The sequence below is a fragment of the Vulpes vulpes genome, chromosome 13 (assembly GCF_048418805.1).
Source record: "Vulpes vulpes isolate BD-2025 chromosome 13, VulVul3, whole genome shotgun sequence".
Taxonomy (NCBI): domain Eukaryota; kingdom Metazoa; phylum Chordata; class Mammalia; order Carnivora; family Canidae; genus Vulpes; species Vulpes vulpes.
In genome coordinates, this window is record NC_132792.1 from 40750739 (window position 1) to 40763710 (window position 12972).

Below are 12972 nucleotides of genomic sequence, written 5' to 3' on the forward strand. Positions count from 1 at the left end.
CAGCTATTATTTTTGTTAACGTAGGTGAGGATGCTTCAGGTGCCCTTTAGCTGAGAACCACTTTTTGAGATTAGGTACCTCCTTGTTCAATTTCCATGATTAGCAAACAACTCTGAACATCTGACTTCAGAGAGAGTGCATATACAGGTCAGGAAAGTGGCTGGCCAGCCAGAGTTGATCTCAGGTTAACTTTACCACTGAATTACCATTCTTCTTGTGAATTAATACTGACAATATTGACATTCTGGAGTGTTGGCTCTGTGTACTTGTTTAAAGGGAGCCTGCCTCAAAGGACAGAATCCTCTCTCCATGGCCTCTTGGAGCAAATGACCAGGGTTCAATTCCTGGCTGTACCTTGCACTATCTCCATAGCTTTGAGCAAGCTATGCAATCCTTTATGCCTCAGTTTCCCTTATCTGTAAAATACGAAAAATAATAGCACCTACTTCTGAAAGTAGTTGTAAGAATACAATGAGATAATGCACAGGCGTTGCCACAGAGCAGGCCTTCCATAAACTTTTGAGGTGAGGTTCTCCTAGGGCCAAACCCTAAACTGTGGGGAAAAATCAAGGTAAGTGTTATCTACTCAATCAGCCCAGGTTCCCAAAGTGCCATCCTCTGCTTGTGTATGGATCGCCTTGACGTTTGAAACAAGCCACTAATACTTACCTAGTCTCGGGTTCTAGATATATCAACTCATTCAATATTTATGGCAACTCCATGGGGTAGATGCTACTATCATCCCCATTTTACAGATGAGGAAACTGAGGCATGGTGAGGCGCTTAATAATTTGCCCGAGTGAGTAAACGCTGGCTCTCGTTCCAGGAACTACCTTTTACTCACTTGTGAACCTTTTTTCCTCTTTCTCACACTAGTATCAGAGGAATTAAAGACTTTTTTCCCCCCATCTCCCGATAGTATTTTCAAGACCTAGTTTCTGCTTTCTTTCTTTTTTTTTTAGTTTCTGCTTTCTTAGTGAGCTTTGACTCCACCCAAAAAAACACCACGGAGTCACAAAACTGGTGGGGTGCTTTGTTATTTGCGAAAAGAATCGAGTCGCATCAAATCAAGCCGAAGTTCACCTCCTCTCACGTCAGCACCAGAGAACACGCCTGTACTTGTACTTTCCGCTTAGCGTTCTTCAAGGGTGGTGTGTCCTCATGTTGCAAAAAACTGCAAAGTAGGAACAACAAACGTAAAACAGCGCCTCATAAAGTTACTAGAGTGGATAAAATTATGAGTTGCGTTAGAGCGCACGCGCGTCCCCAGCCCCCAGGGCGTCGGCCCTGTACCTGCCCCACACGGAAGGCCGACTGACGTTTCCGTGCCCTGCAGGTCTCGTGAGGGCCTCTCAGAAGATGCTCACGTCGCACAGTAACGGCAGAGGTGAGGACCGGAAGGACTCGCCCGCCCCCTCCGCTTTCGCGGCTCCTGCCGGAAGCCCCGCGCCCCGCCGCCCGCCGGCGCCTCAGCGGGCTCCAGGGTCCGCCGAGAGAGCCTCGCCTCTCCCCGGTGGAGGCGCCGGATTGGCGGAGCCTGAGCATGCGCAGAAGCTCAGCCGCCGCGGGGCGGGCCGGGGCGCCCCCGGGTCCCGCCTCCCTCGCCCTGACGACGGGAAGCGAGCCAACGGCAGGGCGCGTGCGCAGACGCGGCCGGGGCGCCGGGGCGGTAGGGGACGCCTGGAGAGCGCATGGGCAGACAGACTGTACGTCCGTTTGTCCGGAGCGGAGGGGAGAGTGGGCGCCATCTTCTTCTAGGCTCACTGAGGGCTCCACCTGTGCCGGGCAGGCTGCTGCGACGAGGAGCGCCCCCCGCGCCCGGCCGCGTGCGTCCGACTCGGCAGCCGCGGTGTGTGTTTACTGCCGAGCGCGGAGCAGTTCCCCTCGGGGCGTCGGGCTGGGGAGGGGCTGGCGCCGGGACGGAAGCTCAGGGAAAGGCGGGGCCGGCGCCGCGCCAGGAGCTGGCGTAGCCTCTGCCGTTAGGGCACCTCGTTCCCTGCCGAACCCCGGCTCCCGGCAGCCTCCGTGTGGCGGGGAGGGCGCGCTTCCCAGTGTAACTGCGAGCGAAGCTCGCCGAAGGATGTCCTAGGTAATTTTTTATTCTTTGCTGTGTCATCGTAGTCAGTGGTGGCAGAGGAGCGCTGGAGGCCCGGCGCCGTTGGCGTGAGAGCGGCCAGTGCTGGAGTGAGGAGCGGGGCGGTCCACGCCGGGCGAGGTAGGGTGCAGTGTGCCCTTGGGACGGCGTGACGGAAGGGCGCGGAGGTTGGGCGGTCCAGGTTAATTGGAAGGCTGATGTTGGCCGAAGGTCTGGCGACGGCATCGGACCCACGTAGCAACTTCGGCCTGGCGCGAAGGAAGGAAGCCCTGACCCCTGGGAGTACGGACAAAGGCTTTGGGCTCTAGAAGCGATGCCTGCGGATGATCCCCATTTGACGATGATGGATGTTCTGGGAAATCCTGTGCCGTGTGGATTCGTCTTCGTTTGCAGTTCCCGTTAAGGACTATGGCTCGGTGTCGTCATCATGCCTTTGGTTTTTATTTTTAACCACCTACATTATTAAAAGGATAAAAGGCAGATCTTCATAAACACATAATCGTGGACTGGGCTAGATTATTTTCTGCAGGGGAGACTCCTGCATTTAGAATTTCACCATAACTCTGGGTTTTAAGGGATAGTCATTTTCTTCCCCCTACCATATCTGGAAAATGACTTGTTATTTGCTAGTTAAAATCAAACGGATCTGAGATAATACCTATTTGAGTTTAATCTCTTTCCCTATCAGGCTTGATCAGAAGATGCAGATTTCGTGTTTAGTGATAATGGTGACCAAGTGGGATGAATCCTGGATAAAATCAGCAAAATGATTTAAAATTGAGCTTATTAAATCAGTGACTTGCCCTTGTAGGAGTTTTTAAGGACTCACCCCCATCTTTTCACAGGTTAGAAGTTCTAACATCCCTGTCTTCATATCAACACAGTAGCAAAAATACTTGTGTTGCATTCATAAGTGGAAAGAAATTTAAGTGCAGTGTACTTTAGTGTATTTTGTGTATTTCAGTTGTGTCATGTGCTAAGAGTAGAATTTCTAGGGAATTTACTTAAGGAAATAACATGGGAACCACAGGAAAAGTTCTCATTTTGAGAACTAGTCTCTTATTGGTGGTCTCTCAGGTGTGTCAATGTTGAGGGATAAAATGATACATTTTCCCTACCCTTTGAAGGACAGAGAAGTGTTAATATGTGGCAAATTAGAAAAAAATATTTTAAATTGCTTGAATTGGAATTCATAACATTTGTACTCATGGAACCATTTAGTTAAAATACTGTTTGTAAGCGAGGGAGAATAAATTAGAAATTTTTTGAATTTGACAGGTTATTCTTTAAATATCCTTGAGTATCTGTAGATATATTTATGTTCTCAGGGTAAATCTCATATTTTTTAAAAAGTTTAGGGAGAGACAAATCTTAATGTATCTTACTTTCTAAAATATTTTAACAGTAAAGGAGCCAAGTTAGTTTGCATAGGAAGGAATCTTGGAATTTTAGTGGGGACAACTATTCCAAAGCCATTTGTAGTTCTTTAAATATTGGTGTGGATACTGGTTTGTTGAAAGAACCAGGCTTGTACTTAGTTGTTGTTTTTGGTACTGTGTGGATTTTTTTTAATAGACCATTTTTTAGAGCAGTTTTTTAGGTTTACAGCAATATGGAGCAGATGAAACAGATTTTCCATATACCCCCACAATGTACGATGTAAATATAATAGTAAATGTCATTAATATTTTCTGTATCAATTTGGCATTGATAATTCAGGTATAAGATATGCCAAGTAATTTCTTGATATTTTAGTTTGGCTTGTAGTTTAAAAAGTTTATAATCAGTGGACCATTTTCAAAGGAAAATAAACCTTGCAGACCTGAAAGACTATGTCTTACATAAGTGTAAATACTGAATTAAAACATTTATTGGCACATTAAAAACATAAATTTATAATTATTAATTTAGCAGCTTTTAAAAACGTTTTCAGGAAGACTGTATTAAATATTGTTACTTTGGGTATCTCTGAAAATAATAGATGTAAATTTCCTTAACAAAAGACTAAGTTAAGATTGTTCAGCAGTAAATACTGATAATCCCTAAACATTCTAAATAAATGTGTTTTTATTCTATTTTCTACATTGTCTTTTGGGTTTTCTCAATGCAGGACAGTTTGAAATGGAATAAGCTTGTTAGTGTAATAAGATTCTATATTTGAACACTTCCTATTTGGCTTCAGATGAATTTTAATAGTAATTGTTTTAGAAGTTTGGGACAAGGAGTAGCAGTAGTTGAGTTTTTATTTTATTTTAGGGGTATTTTATTTTTCTTTTACTTTTTAAAGATTTTATTTGTTAGGTTCCAAGCAGACTCTGTGCTGAGCACTGAGCCCATTGCAGGGCTTGATCTCACAACCTTGAGATTGTAACCTGAGCCAAAACCAAGAGTTGGATACTTAACCAACGAGCAACCCAGGTACTCCTGTTTTAGGGGTATTTTAGTATTTGCCTTGATTATATTAGAATCAGGAAACTTGGTTCCATGTTTGGAAGTGTGAGCTGTAGCCATTGGTTTGAGTCTATTGCTTTAGAAATCGGTTTTTGAATTCAAAGCGTTAGTGTCTATCATTTTGAATGGTTGCCTTATTAGTTTGATTTGGCCTTATGTTTTAAAAGGGTGGAAAATTGCAAGAGAGTTGGACTTAATGAGCTAAGTGTTTGGCCTTTTCACAAGTGGAAGTGATAGAAGGCTTTTGGGAATTTTTGGTGTTTCTAAGTTGTCATTTTACTTGTAGAACAGTGCAAGTGCATGTAAAATTTATATTCAGTGAAATGCACAGAACTTAAGTATAGTATTCATTTAGTCTTGATAAGTTTATACACCCATGTAACCAACACTAATAAAAACTTATAACCTTTATACACCTTTTTCCTCGTGCCACTTCCAATCAAGGAGCCATTCAATTTCCAGAAGTTTTTTTGTTTTTAAATAATTTGCAGATGCCTACTTGGAATTTGAACTTCATTTTTGCTGAAGGATGATTAATTTCCCTTGAACCAAAGAAGACCCATTTTGTAATGCCCATAGTTGTGGTTCCTTATATTGCTTCTTAGTAGGTAATTCTGAAGGGAATATCCTAATCTGGTGTCGTTTAAGATCAATTACAGGGTCCAAGGATTAATTATATTTCATTTTCTTTCCACAGTTAAGTTGCTTTTACAGAATTAACAGGTCTCCAAGAAATTATAAAAAGGTAAGATATCCAGAGCTTAAGGCTTTTCACAGAAGCTTGACAAAAAAAATGTAAAGTAGAATAGGACACGTAGGTACACATGGCTTCTGTACTTTATGTGTGGCCAGTGATGTATACTAATGGTAGACAGTTTATTATCATAAGCAAAAATTATGTACTGACCATAGATGGCTTTTTGAATATGTAAAACTCATCATTGGTTAGTAAAATTCTTTAACCCACAAGGCTCGCTCTCATGTTTTAGGAGAAGGTTTTAAGGTTTCTAAGTGAGTCTGAAAATAGTTTGGTCTTGTTGTGAAGCAGTGCTTGGCAGACTTACAAAGATTATTTGATATTTTTGATGCTTATATTGTATAGGATAGGTGATATGAAATATTTCTTTGAAATAGTTGGTTTATTTGTATGTTTAGATGGGAGGTTTCTTTAAGAGATTAGATACTGTATTTTTACATATACATAATTTTACATATTTTTTTGTATTTATGATACAAAAAGTTTTACATATTTTTACATAATAAGGTATTATGTATCATACCTTATTTTCATTTATAAATGCTGAAGAAGGTAGGAACCAAGTAATTATTAAGTTTAGTTGGGGATAAGGTACTTCAAAAATAAGACTTGCTATTATGTGTACCTTTTTGTCTGCAGGTCATTATTGCTGTGGTTTGAGCTCAGCATGGCTGTAGTCATCCGTTTACTGGGGCTTCCTTTTATTGCGGGGCCTGTGGATATTCGTCACTTCTTCACGGGATTGACTATTCCTGATGGAGGAGTGCATATAATTGGAGGGGAAATTGGGGAGGCTTTTATTATTTTCGCAACAGATGAAGATGCAAGACGTGCCATAAGTCGTTCAGGAGGGTTTATCAAGGATTCATCTGTAGAGCTCTTTCTTAGTAGTAAGGCAGAAATGCAGAAGACTATAGAAATGAGAAGAACTGATCGCATAGGAAGAGAGCGACCGGGATCTGGGGCGTCAGGGGCTGGCAGCTTATCTAACTTTGTCGAGGCTATTAAAGAAGAAGCAAGTAATTCTGGATATGGCTCTCCAATTAATCAAGATGCTGGGTTTCATACTAACGGTACAGGACATGGTGATTTAAGGCCAAGAAAGACACGGCCATTGAAGGCAGAGAATCCTTACCTGTTTCTGCGAGGTTTGCCTTATTTAGTAAATGAAGATGATGTACGTGTCTTTTTCTCTGGTTTGTGTGTGGATGGCGTAATTTTCTTAAAACATCATGATGGCCGAAATAATGGTGATGCCATAGTAAAATTTGCTTCATGTATTGATGCTTCAGGTGGTCTTAAATGTCATAGAAGTTTTATGGGTTCAAGATTCATAGAAGTAATGCAAGGCTCAGAACAACAGTGGATTGAGTTTGGTGGTAATGCAGTTAAGGAGGTTGACATTCCTATGAGAACTGAAGAACATTCTCCGCCAAGAGGAATTAATGATCGGCATTTTCGAAAACGATCTCATTCAAAATCTCCCAGAAGAACACGTTCTCGTTCTCCTCTTGGATTTTATGTTCACTTAAAAAATCTGTCCCTAAGTATTAACAAGAGAGATTTAAGAAATTTCTTTAGAGATACTGATCTGACTAATGAACAGATTAGGTTTTTATATAAGGATGAAAGAAGAACGAGATATGCCTTTGTGATGTTCAAAACTCTGAAAGATTATAACAGCGCTTTGGGTTTACATAAGACTGTTTTACAATATCGTCCAGTTCATATTGATCCTGTTTCTAGAAAACAGATGCTGAAGTTCATTGAATGTTATGAAAAGAAAAGACCAGTGTCCGTAGAGAAAGAGAGGCTTGGACATGTTTCACAGAAATACTCTCAAGAAGGTTATCCCGGCCAGAAACTGTGTATATACATAAGAAATTTTCCTTTTGATGTTACAAAAGTTGAAGTGCAAAAGTTCTTTGCAGACTTTTCTCTTGGAGAGGATGATATTTACTTACTTTATGATGACAAAGGAGTTGGTCTGGGAGAAGCATTGGTGAAATTCAAAACAGAAGAACAGGCCATGAAAGCTGAGCGTTTAAACCGGCGGAGATTCTTGGGGACAGAGGTATTGTTGAGACTGATATCTGAGGCACAGATGCAGGAGTTTGGCGTAGGCTTTTCCTTGATGTCCACGGAGAGAATGCAAGGCCATTCGCAGTCCTGTGACAGAGACGACCATTCCCATTCATTTGACTCCAGTGACCCACCACTATACTCCGCTGGCCCCTCAGAAAACTTCAGGCATCAGCAAGAGGACTTGAGGCAGCTGGACAGCTTCAAGCAAACCCAGGCGGACTTCCGGCAGCTTGACCGGAGCCTTCCAGAAGACTTCAGGCATTCCCCAGAGGACTTCAGGCGCTCTCCCGAAGACTTCAGGCGCCCTCGGGAGGAGCACTTCCGGCGGCCTCTCGAGGAGGATTTCAGGCGCCCTTGGGAGGAGGGCTTCCGGTACCCTAGAGAGGAGGACTTCCGGTACCCTAGAGAGGAGGACTGGAGGCGGCCCCCCGAGGAGGATTTCAGACGGCCTCCCAAGGACGACTTCAGGCGACCCCCCGAGGAGGACTGGAGGCGGCTCCCCGAGGGAGACTTTAGGCGGCCACCTGAGGAGGACTGGAGGCGGCCTCCTGAGGACGACTTCAGGCGGCTTCCCCAGGGGGAATGGAGACGACCACCCGAGGAGGACTTCCGGCGGCCTCCCGAGGAGGACTTCCGGCGACTTCCCGAGGAGGACTTCCGGCGGCCTCCCGAGGAGGACTTCCGGCGACCTCCCGAGGAGGACTTCCGGCGTTCTCCCGAGGAGGATTTCAGGCGTTCTCCCGAGGAGGATTTCAGGAGACCACCCCCGGAACACTTCCGGCGGCCGCCCCCGGAGCACCTTAGGCGGCCGCCCCCGGAGCATTTCAGGCGGCCGCCCCCGGAGCATTTCAGGCGGCCGCCCCCGGAGCACTTCCGCCGGCCGCCCCAGGAGCACTTCCGCCGGCCGCCGCAGGAACACTTCCGGCGGCCGCCGCAGGAGCATTTCCGGCGTCCCCGCGAGGAGGATTTCAGGCGCCCGCCAGATGAAGATTTTCGAGGCCCTCCTGACGAAGACTTTCGGCAGCCTGCCGAGGAGGACTTCCGGAGCCCGCAGGAGGAAGACTTCCGGGGCCCCTCTGACGAGGACTTCAGGCGGCTCCCGGAAGAAGACCCCAGGGAACCTCTGGAGGAGGACCCGAGACTTCCCGACCCCTTCCGGCCTCCCGGTGAGGAGTTCCGGAGTCCACCCGATGACTTCAGAAGCCATCGCCCTTTTGTGAATTTTGGTCGCCCAGAAGGTGGCAAGTTTGATTTTGGAAAGCGCAGTTTGGGAAGTTTTCCTGAGGGGAGATTTATGCCTGACCCCAAATTAAATTGTAGTTCAGGCAGAGTGACACCTATTAAGATAATGAATCTTCCATTTAAAGCTAATGTTAATGAAATCCTAGACTTTTTTCATGGTTACAGAATCCTGCCGGATTCCGTTTCGATACAGTATAACGAGCAAGGACTACCTACAGGGGAGGCCATTGTCGCCATGATAAACTATAACGAAGCCATGGCTGCTATCAAAGATCTCAATGACCGGCCAGTGGGCCCTCGCAAGGTTAAGTTAATGTTGCTCTAGGGAGCATTTCTGAGTTCACTTCGCTCCCCGCAGTGTTGATGCAGTAAAATGCATTTGTTTGGTTTTTTTTTTTTAAGTGTTTATTTTTAATGATCTGATGAAAAGCATTTTAATTACGACTTGTGAATAGAACAAATGTAAATATTAGAATGTGAATCTGGTTTTCTTTTGCTTGCAAATTGCCATTTGCTTTTTTCTAATTTAAAATTATATATGCCCTTTTTCTGGACAGTGGGGGAGAAAATTCCCCGAGCGTGTTCATTTTTGTTGATGTCATGGGTAAACCTCAAGACTTGTATAGCAGAGCTGTACTGGGGGAAGAGGAGTTTTATATTCCCTTTGTTTCCAGTCTGTAGTCTACATCTTCTACTGTATAAGGAAATGGTCAGTGACTCATTGTTCAGGTTTAGCATTTTTATTGCTAACTGCCTGCGGAACTAATGCCCTCTTCTTTGTCTGAGATATTACTGTGTTAAGCCTCCCATTAATTATACATAGCTCAAAATGGACAGACTGTGAATTTCAAGTTTACTTATGTAAAAAAGCTTAGGAGATTCTTGAAGTTTCCATGCTCATAACTTTGGAAAGTTTCATAAAAATAATAAAAAAAAAATGCAACTGGATAGACCAACCAGTTAACTTTACTTGTATTTGTGTAAGAAGAAAAAAGAATTATAGCTTCTTCTGTGAAGTTTTCAAAGCTACCTTAGACAGTATTTATGACTGCATCGGCCAAACACCCTACTATAATAGCATAGAGTGCTACATGTAGTTCTGTGGTTTCTTCCACATTTCATCAACCAAACTGATAAGATTAACTCAAAATACTTAAAAGACAAAAAGTAATTACAGGTACCAGGAACATTCAGGCTTATGCTGGGAAGAATCTGATAAATGGATATAGTTTGTTTTTAGGTAGAATTTAGTGATGATTCATTTAACTTGTATTTTTTATTAGGTTTTCAATTTTAAATTTGAAGACTTTGTATCCGGAGGCTCAATAACTAGATATAATCAGACTTTTATGAGATGAATTTTGACTTATTTGATATTTAGTGTGGGCGTTTTACAACTACTAGATTTTATTTTTTTAATACCCATAATAATATTAATGGCTAACATTTATTGGGCACTTACTGTGTGCTGTGCAGTAAAAGTGCTTTTATATGCATAATCTCAATTTAAATATTCCCTAAGAAGTATGGAATATTATTCCTGTCTATTTCACAAATGAGATAATGAAGTTTGGAGGTTAAGTAACTTGCCTGATTAGCTAGGAAATCATGGAGGCAATTTCCAGCCAGACAGACCACTGACTCCAGTTCATGCTCTTAACGCTTTTGCTTATTAACTTTGTTAAATCGTACCTCTAATCTTAGTAAGATCATGCTAAAAATATTTTGAAGAGTAAATCAATATTTTCTTCACCTCCATTTTTGCTTTAAAAATACCATTAAAAAACAAAATTAGTATGCTCATTGTTCATAAAAGACAAAAAAAGTGACTTTCAAAGTTTTTATATATCCAGGGCTTCTCTTTGGATAATAACATTATAAACAGACTTCTAATTAAAAATTATTTATCAAATATGATTTGACTTTGGTTGGCCTTTTATAGTTTACCTAAAACCAGGTAATTTTAAAATTTTCCTCAGTTCTGTGATCCAGAAGTTTACCATTTTGAGCAAATAAGAATAGAATTTGCATCTATATGTGGTAGTTTAGTCATTTAATAGGATATTGCAGAAGTAGAATACTTTGTCAGTACTTAGCCATTTGTTATCATTTTGGATGAATATTCAGTGATTTAAGAGAAACCAACTCAAGTTTCTGTGTGTTTAATTACAGTGAACATAATTGCTAGTAGAATAAATAAACTGGTAATTTGGTTTGAAAAAGACCATATTTTTGCACAGCTTTTCCTAGCTCTGCTTTCGGTGGCATGTTAATAACTTAAAATGGCCATGATAGGATTACTTACGCCGTGGAAGTAGGCAAATGCAATAAATCAGCATTTTCCATGTTGGAGAGCCAGTTAACCAAGCATATCACCAATTTCAAACACAGAATACTAAATTCTACACCCATCAACATAGTTGACCATGAACAACCTGGGTTTGCACTGCAGGTGTCCACTTAAACATAGAATTTTTTCAATAAAGACAACATTAAATATTTTATGATTTTATCAATACAAATGTATGTTGATTAACTTATTGGTAAGGCTTTTGATCAACAGTATGCTATTAGGTTTTGAGGTAATTAAAAGTTAACACAGATTTCAAGTGCACAGCAGTCAGCGCCCCTGACCCTGGCATAGTTCAAGGATCAGCTATATCAGCCAGTTTTGCCTCCTCTCTCCTATTCCCAGATCTACTAGGAGCAATACTGGTTCTTTGGTTTAATACCCAGCAGCATTTTAATTGTCTTATAGCCAAACAGTTTTGTCAGAAGGTATCTGAAAAATAATAGTTCACAAACCAAGAGATGGTTAACAATCTTTGGGAGTGTACCTTTATCACTTACTGATAATACTGTCTAGCTCTTGTTTCACAGATCATCTACTAAGCAGTGACTGTCACCTCCATCTTTACATTAAATCCTAGTTATTCATGAGATGCATTAGATACTATATTTTTATGATTTATAATTATGAATTAACTATATCATTTATTTTCAAAACCCTAATAAACCTATTTTGGAGGTAAGAAATGGAGACCTATAGGCTAAGTAACTAGTCGAGTTGCCTGGTTTTTTGTTTTTGTTTTTTTTTTTGTTTGTTTTTTGTTTTTTTACAAGGAAGCTGAAAGAGGTTTTTACATTTTTAAAGGTGGTCACATTTTAAATGATTACATAAGTACCTATGTAATAGCCTTGATTTTCTCAGCACACAAATTATAAAAATATTTACTTTTTAGCCATTTAAGGAAAAGTTTGCCAACCTAAGTCTGGTCTAAAAGAAAGTTTACATTGCTGAAAGTATTATATGTAATAAGAGTTTATTCTACTTAAGAGTTTATTTGTCTTAAGAGTTTATTCATTTGAGAGAGGCAGAGAATGAGCAGGGAGAAGGAGCAGAGGGAGAGAAAAAGAGAAGCAGACTCTGCAGTGAACAGGGTGCCCGACGCAGCCTGAATCCCAGGACCTGGAGATCATGACCTGAGCTGAAGGCAGATGTCTAACCAGCTTGAGCCACCCAGGTGCCCCAGAGCATACATTTTATTTTATTTTATTTTATTTTATTTTATTTTATTTTATTTTATTTATTTTATTTTATTTTATTATTTTTTTTTTGAGCATACATTTTATATCAAAACTATTTGCTGACTGCTTTATGTATCAGGCACTGTTTTAACTCTATAGATAGGGCAATTAATCTCAAGTGAACTGCTATTGTAAACAAGAGAAGTACTTTAACCCTGTTTTATTTTTTTCCTCCCAGCTACAACACCGCAGTTAAATACTGAGAAAATAAAAATGCAATGATACCTTCAGTGTCTTAATTCATTTAGGGTTTTAAAACATTTTGCATATTTTATTTAAAAAGTACTGAAGTAATTTTATCACTTAGGACTATTCTCAGGAAGCAGTATTTTGTTAAGAACAGAATCATGAATAACAAAGTCAAAAAGCTTTCTAGAAAGCCTTTATTTTTCTGTTATGAATAATTTTCTTGTGGTTATCCCAAATGATTTTATAAATTTCATAATTTTTATATGCCTAACTGGTATCGATGAAATGTCAAAAGTACAATCCTCATCCAAAGAAGAAAAAGAACTGGACATGCTGAAAGGCTCCGATTAAATGGATTATTTTAAGGAATAAAAGTAACTATATCCTCTTTCATTAATTAGATGGTGGTTTGGTACAATTTTTATACTTTTAATGATTTAGGGTTTTTCATGATAATTTCTTAGGCAACATTCCACCAAGTTACAGCTTTCCAAAAGTTGTAGTACTGTGTATAATGCTTTAGTATGATAGCACTTTTCATTTTTAAACCAGATTCAGGCTGAAT

General features: G+C 40.9%; 1 protein-coding gene and 1 long non-coding RNA gene across 12 annotated transcripts; one reads left to right on the forward strand and one right to left on the reverse strand.

The window, feature by feature from the left end:
* Positions 1 to 1019: 1019 nt before the first annotated feature.
* On the reverse strand, positions 1020 to 1475 carry LOC140595164 (uncharacterized). The gene is made up of 2 exons (XR_011996578.1): positions 1294 to 1475; positions 1020 to 1174 (listed from the first exon to the last, which is right to left on the reverse strand). It is a non-coding gene; the product is annotated as an uncharacterized lncRNA (long non-coding RNA).
* Positions 1476 to 1639: 164 nt separating this feature from the next.
* Positions 1640 to 10852, forward strand: RBM12B (RNA binding motif protein 12B). Of its 11 annotated transcripts, none has more exons than XM_072734328.1 (5): positions 1644 to 1849; positions 2122 to 2215; positions 2306 to 4513; positions 5244 to 5291; positions 5943 to 10852. In XM_072734328.1, the coding sequence occupies exon 5, from the start codon at positions 5971 to 5973 to the stop codon at positions 8953 to 8955; it is 2985 nt and encodes a 994-aa protein (XP_072590429.1). In that variant the 5' UTR covers positions 1644 to 1849; positions 2122 to 2215; positions 2306 to 4513; positions 5244 to 5291; positions 5943 to 5970; the 3' UTR covers positions 8956 to 10852. The 11 variants fall into 11 exon arrangements, with proteins under 11 accessions (XP_025869371.1, XP_072590429.1, XP_072590427.1 ...); XM_072734327.1 differs by having other exon boundaries at positions 1646 to 1849; positions 2122 to 2940; positions 4397 to 4513; XM_072734331.1 differs by having other exon boundaries at positions 1652 to 1849; positions 4397 to 4513.
* The last annotated feature ends 2120 nt before the right edge of the window (positions 10853 to 12972 follow it).

Bases quoted from the DNA above. Each gene is read 5' to 3' on its own strand.
- RBM12B (XM_026013586.2), top strand. From the start codon at position 5,971: ATGGCTGTAGTCATCCGTTTACTGGGGCTTCCTTTTATTGCGGGGCCT.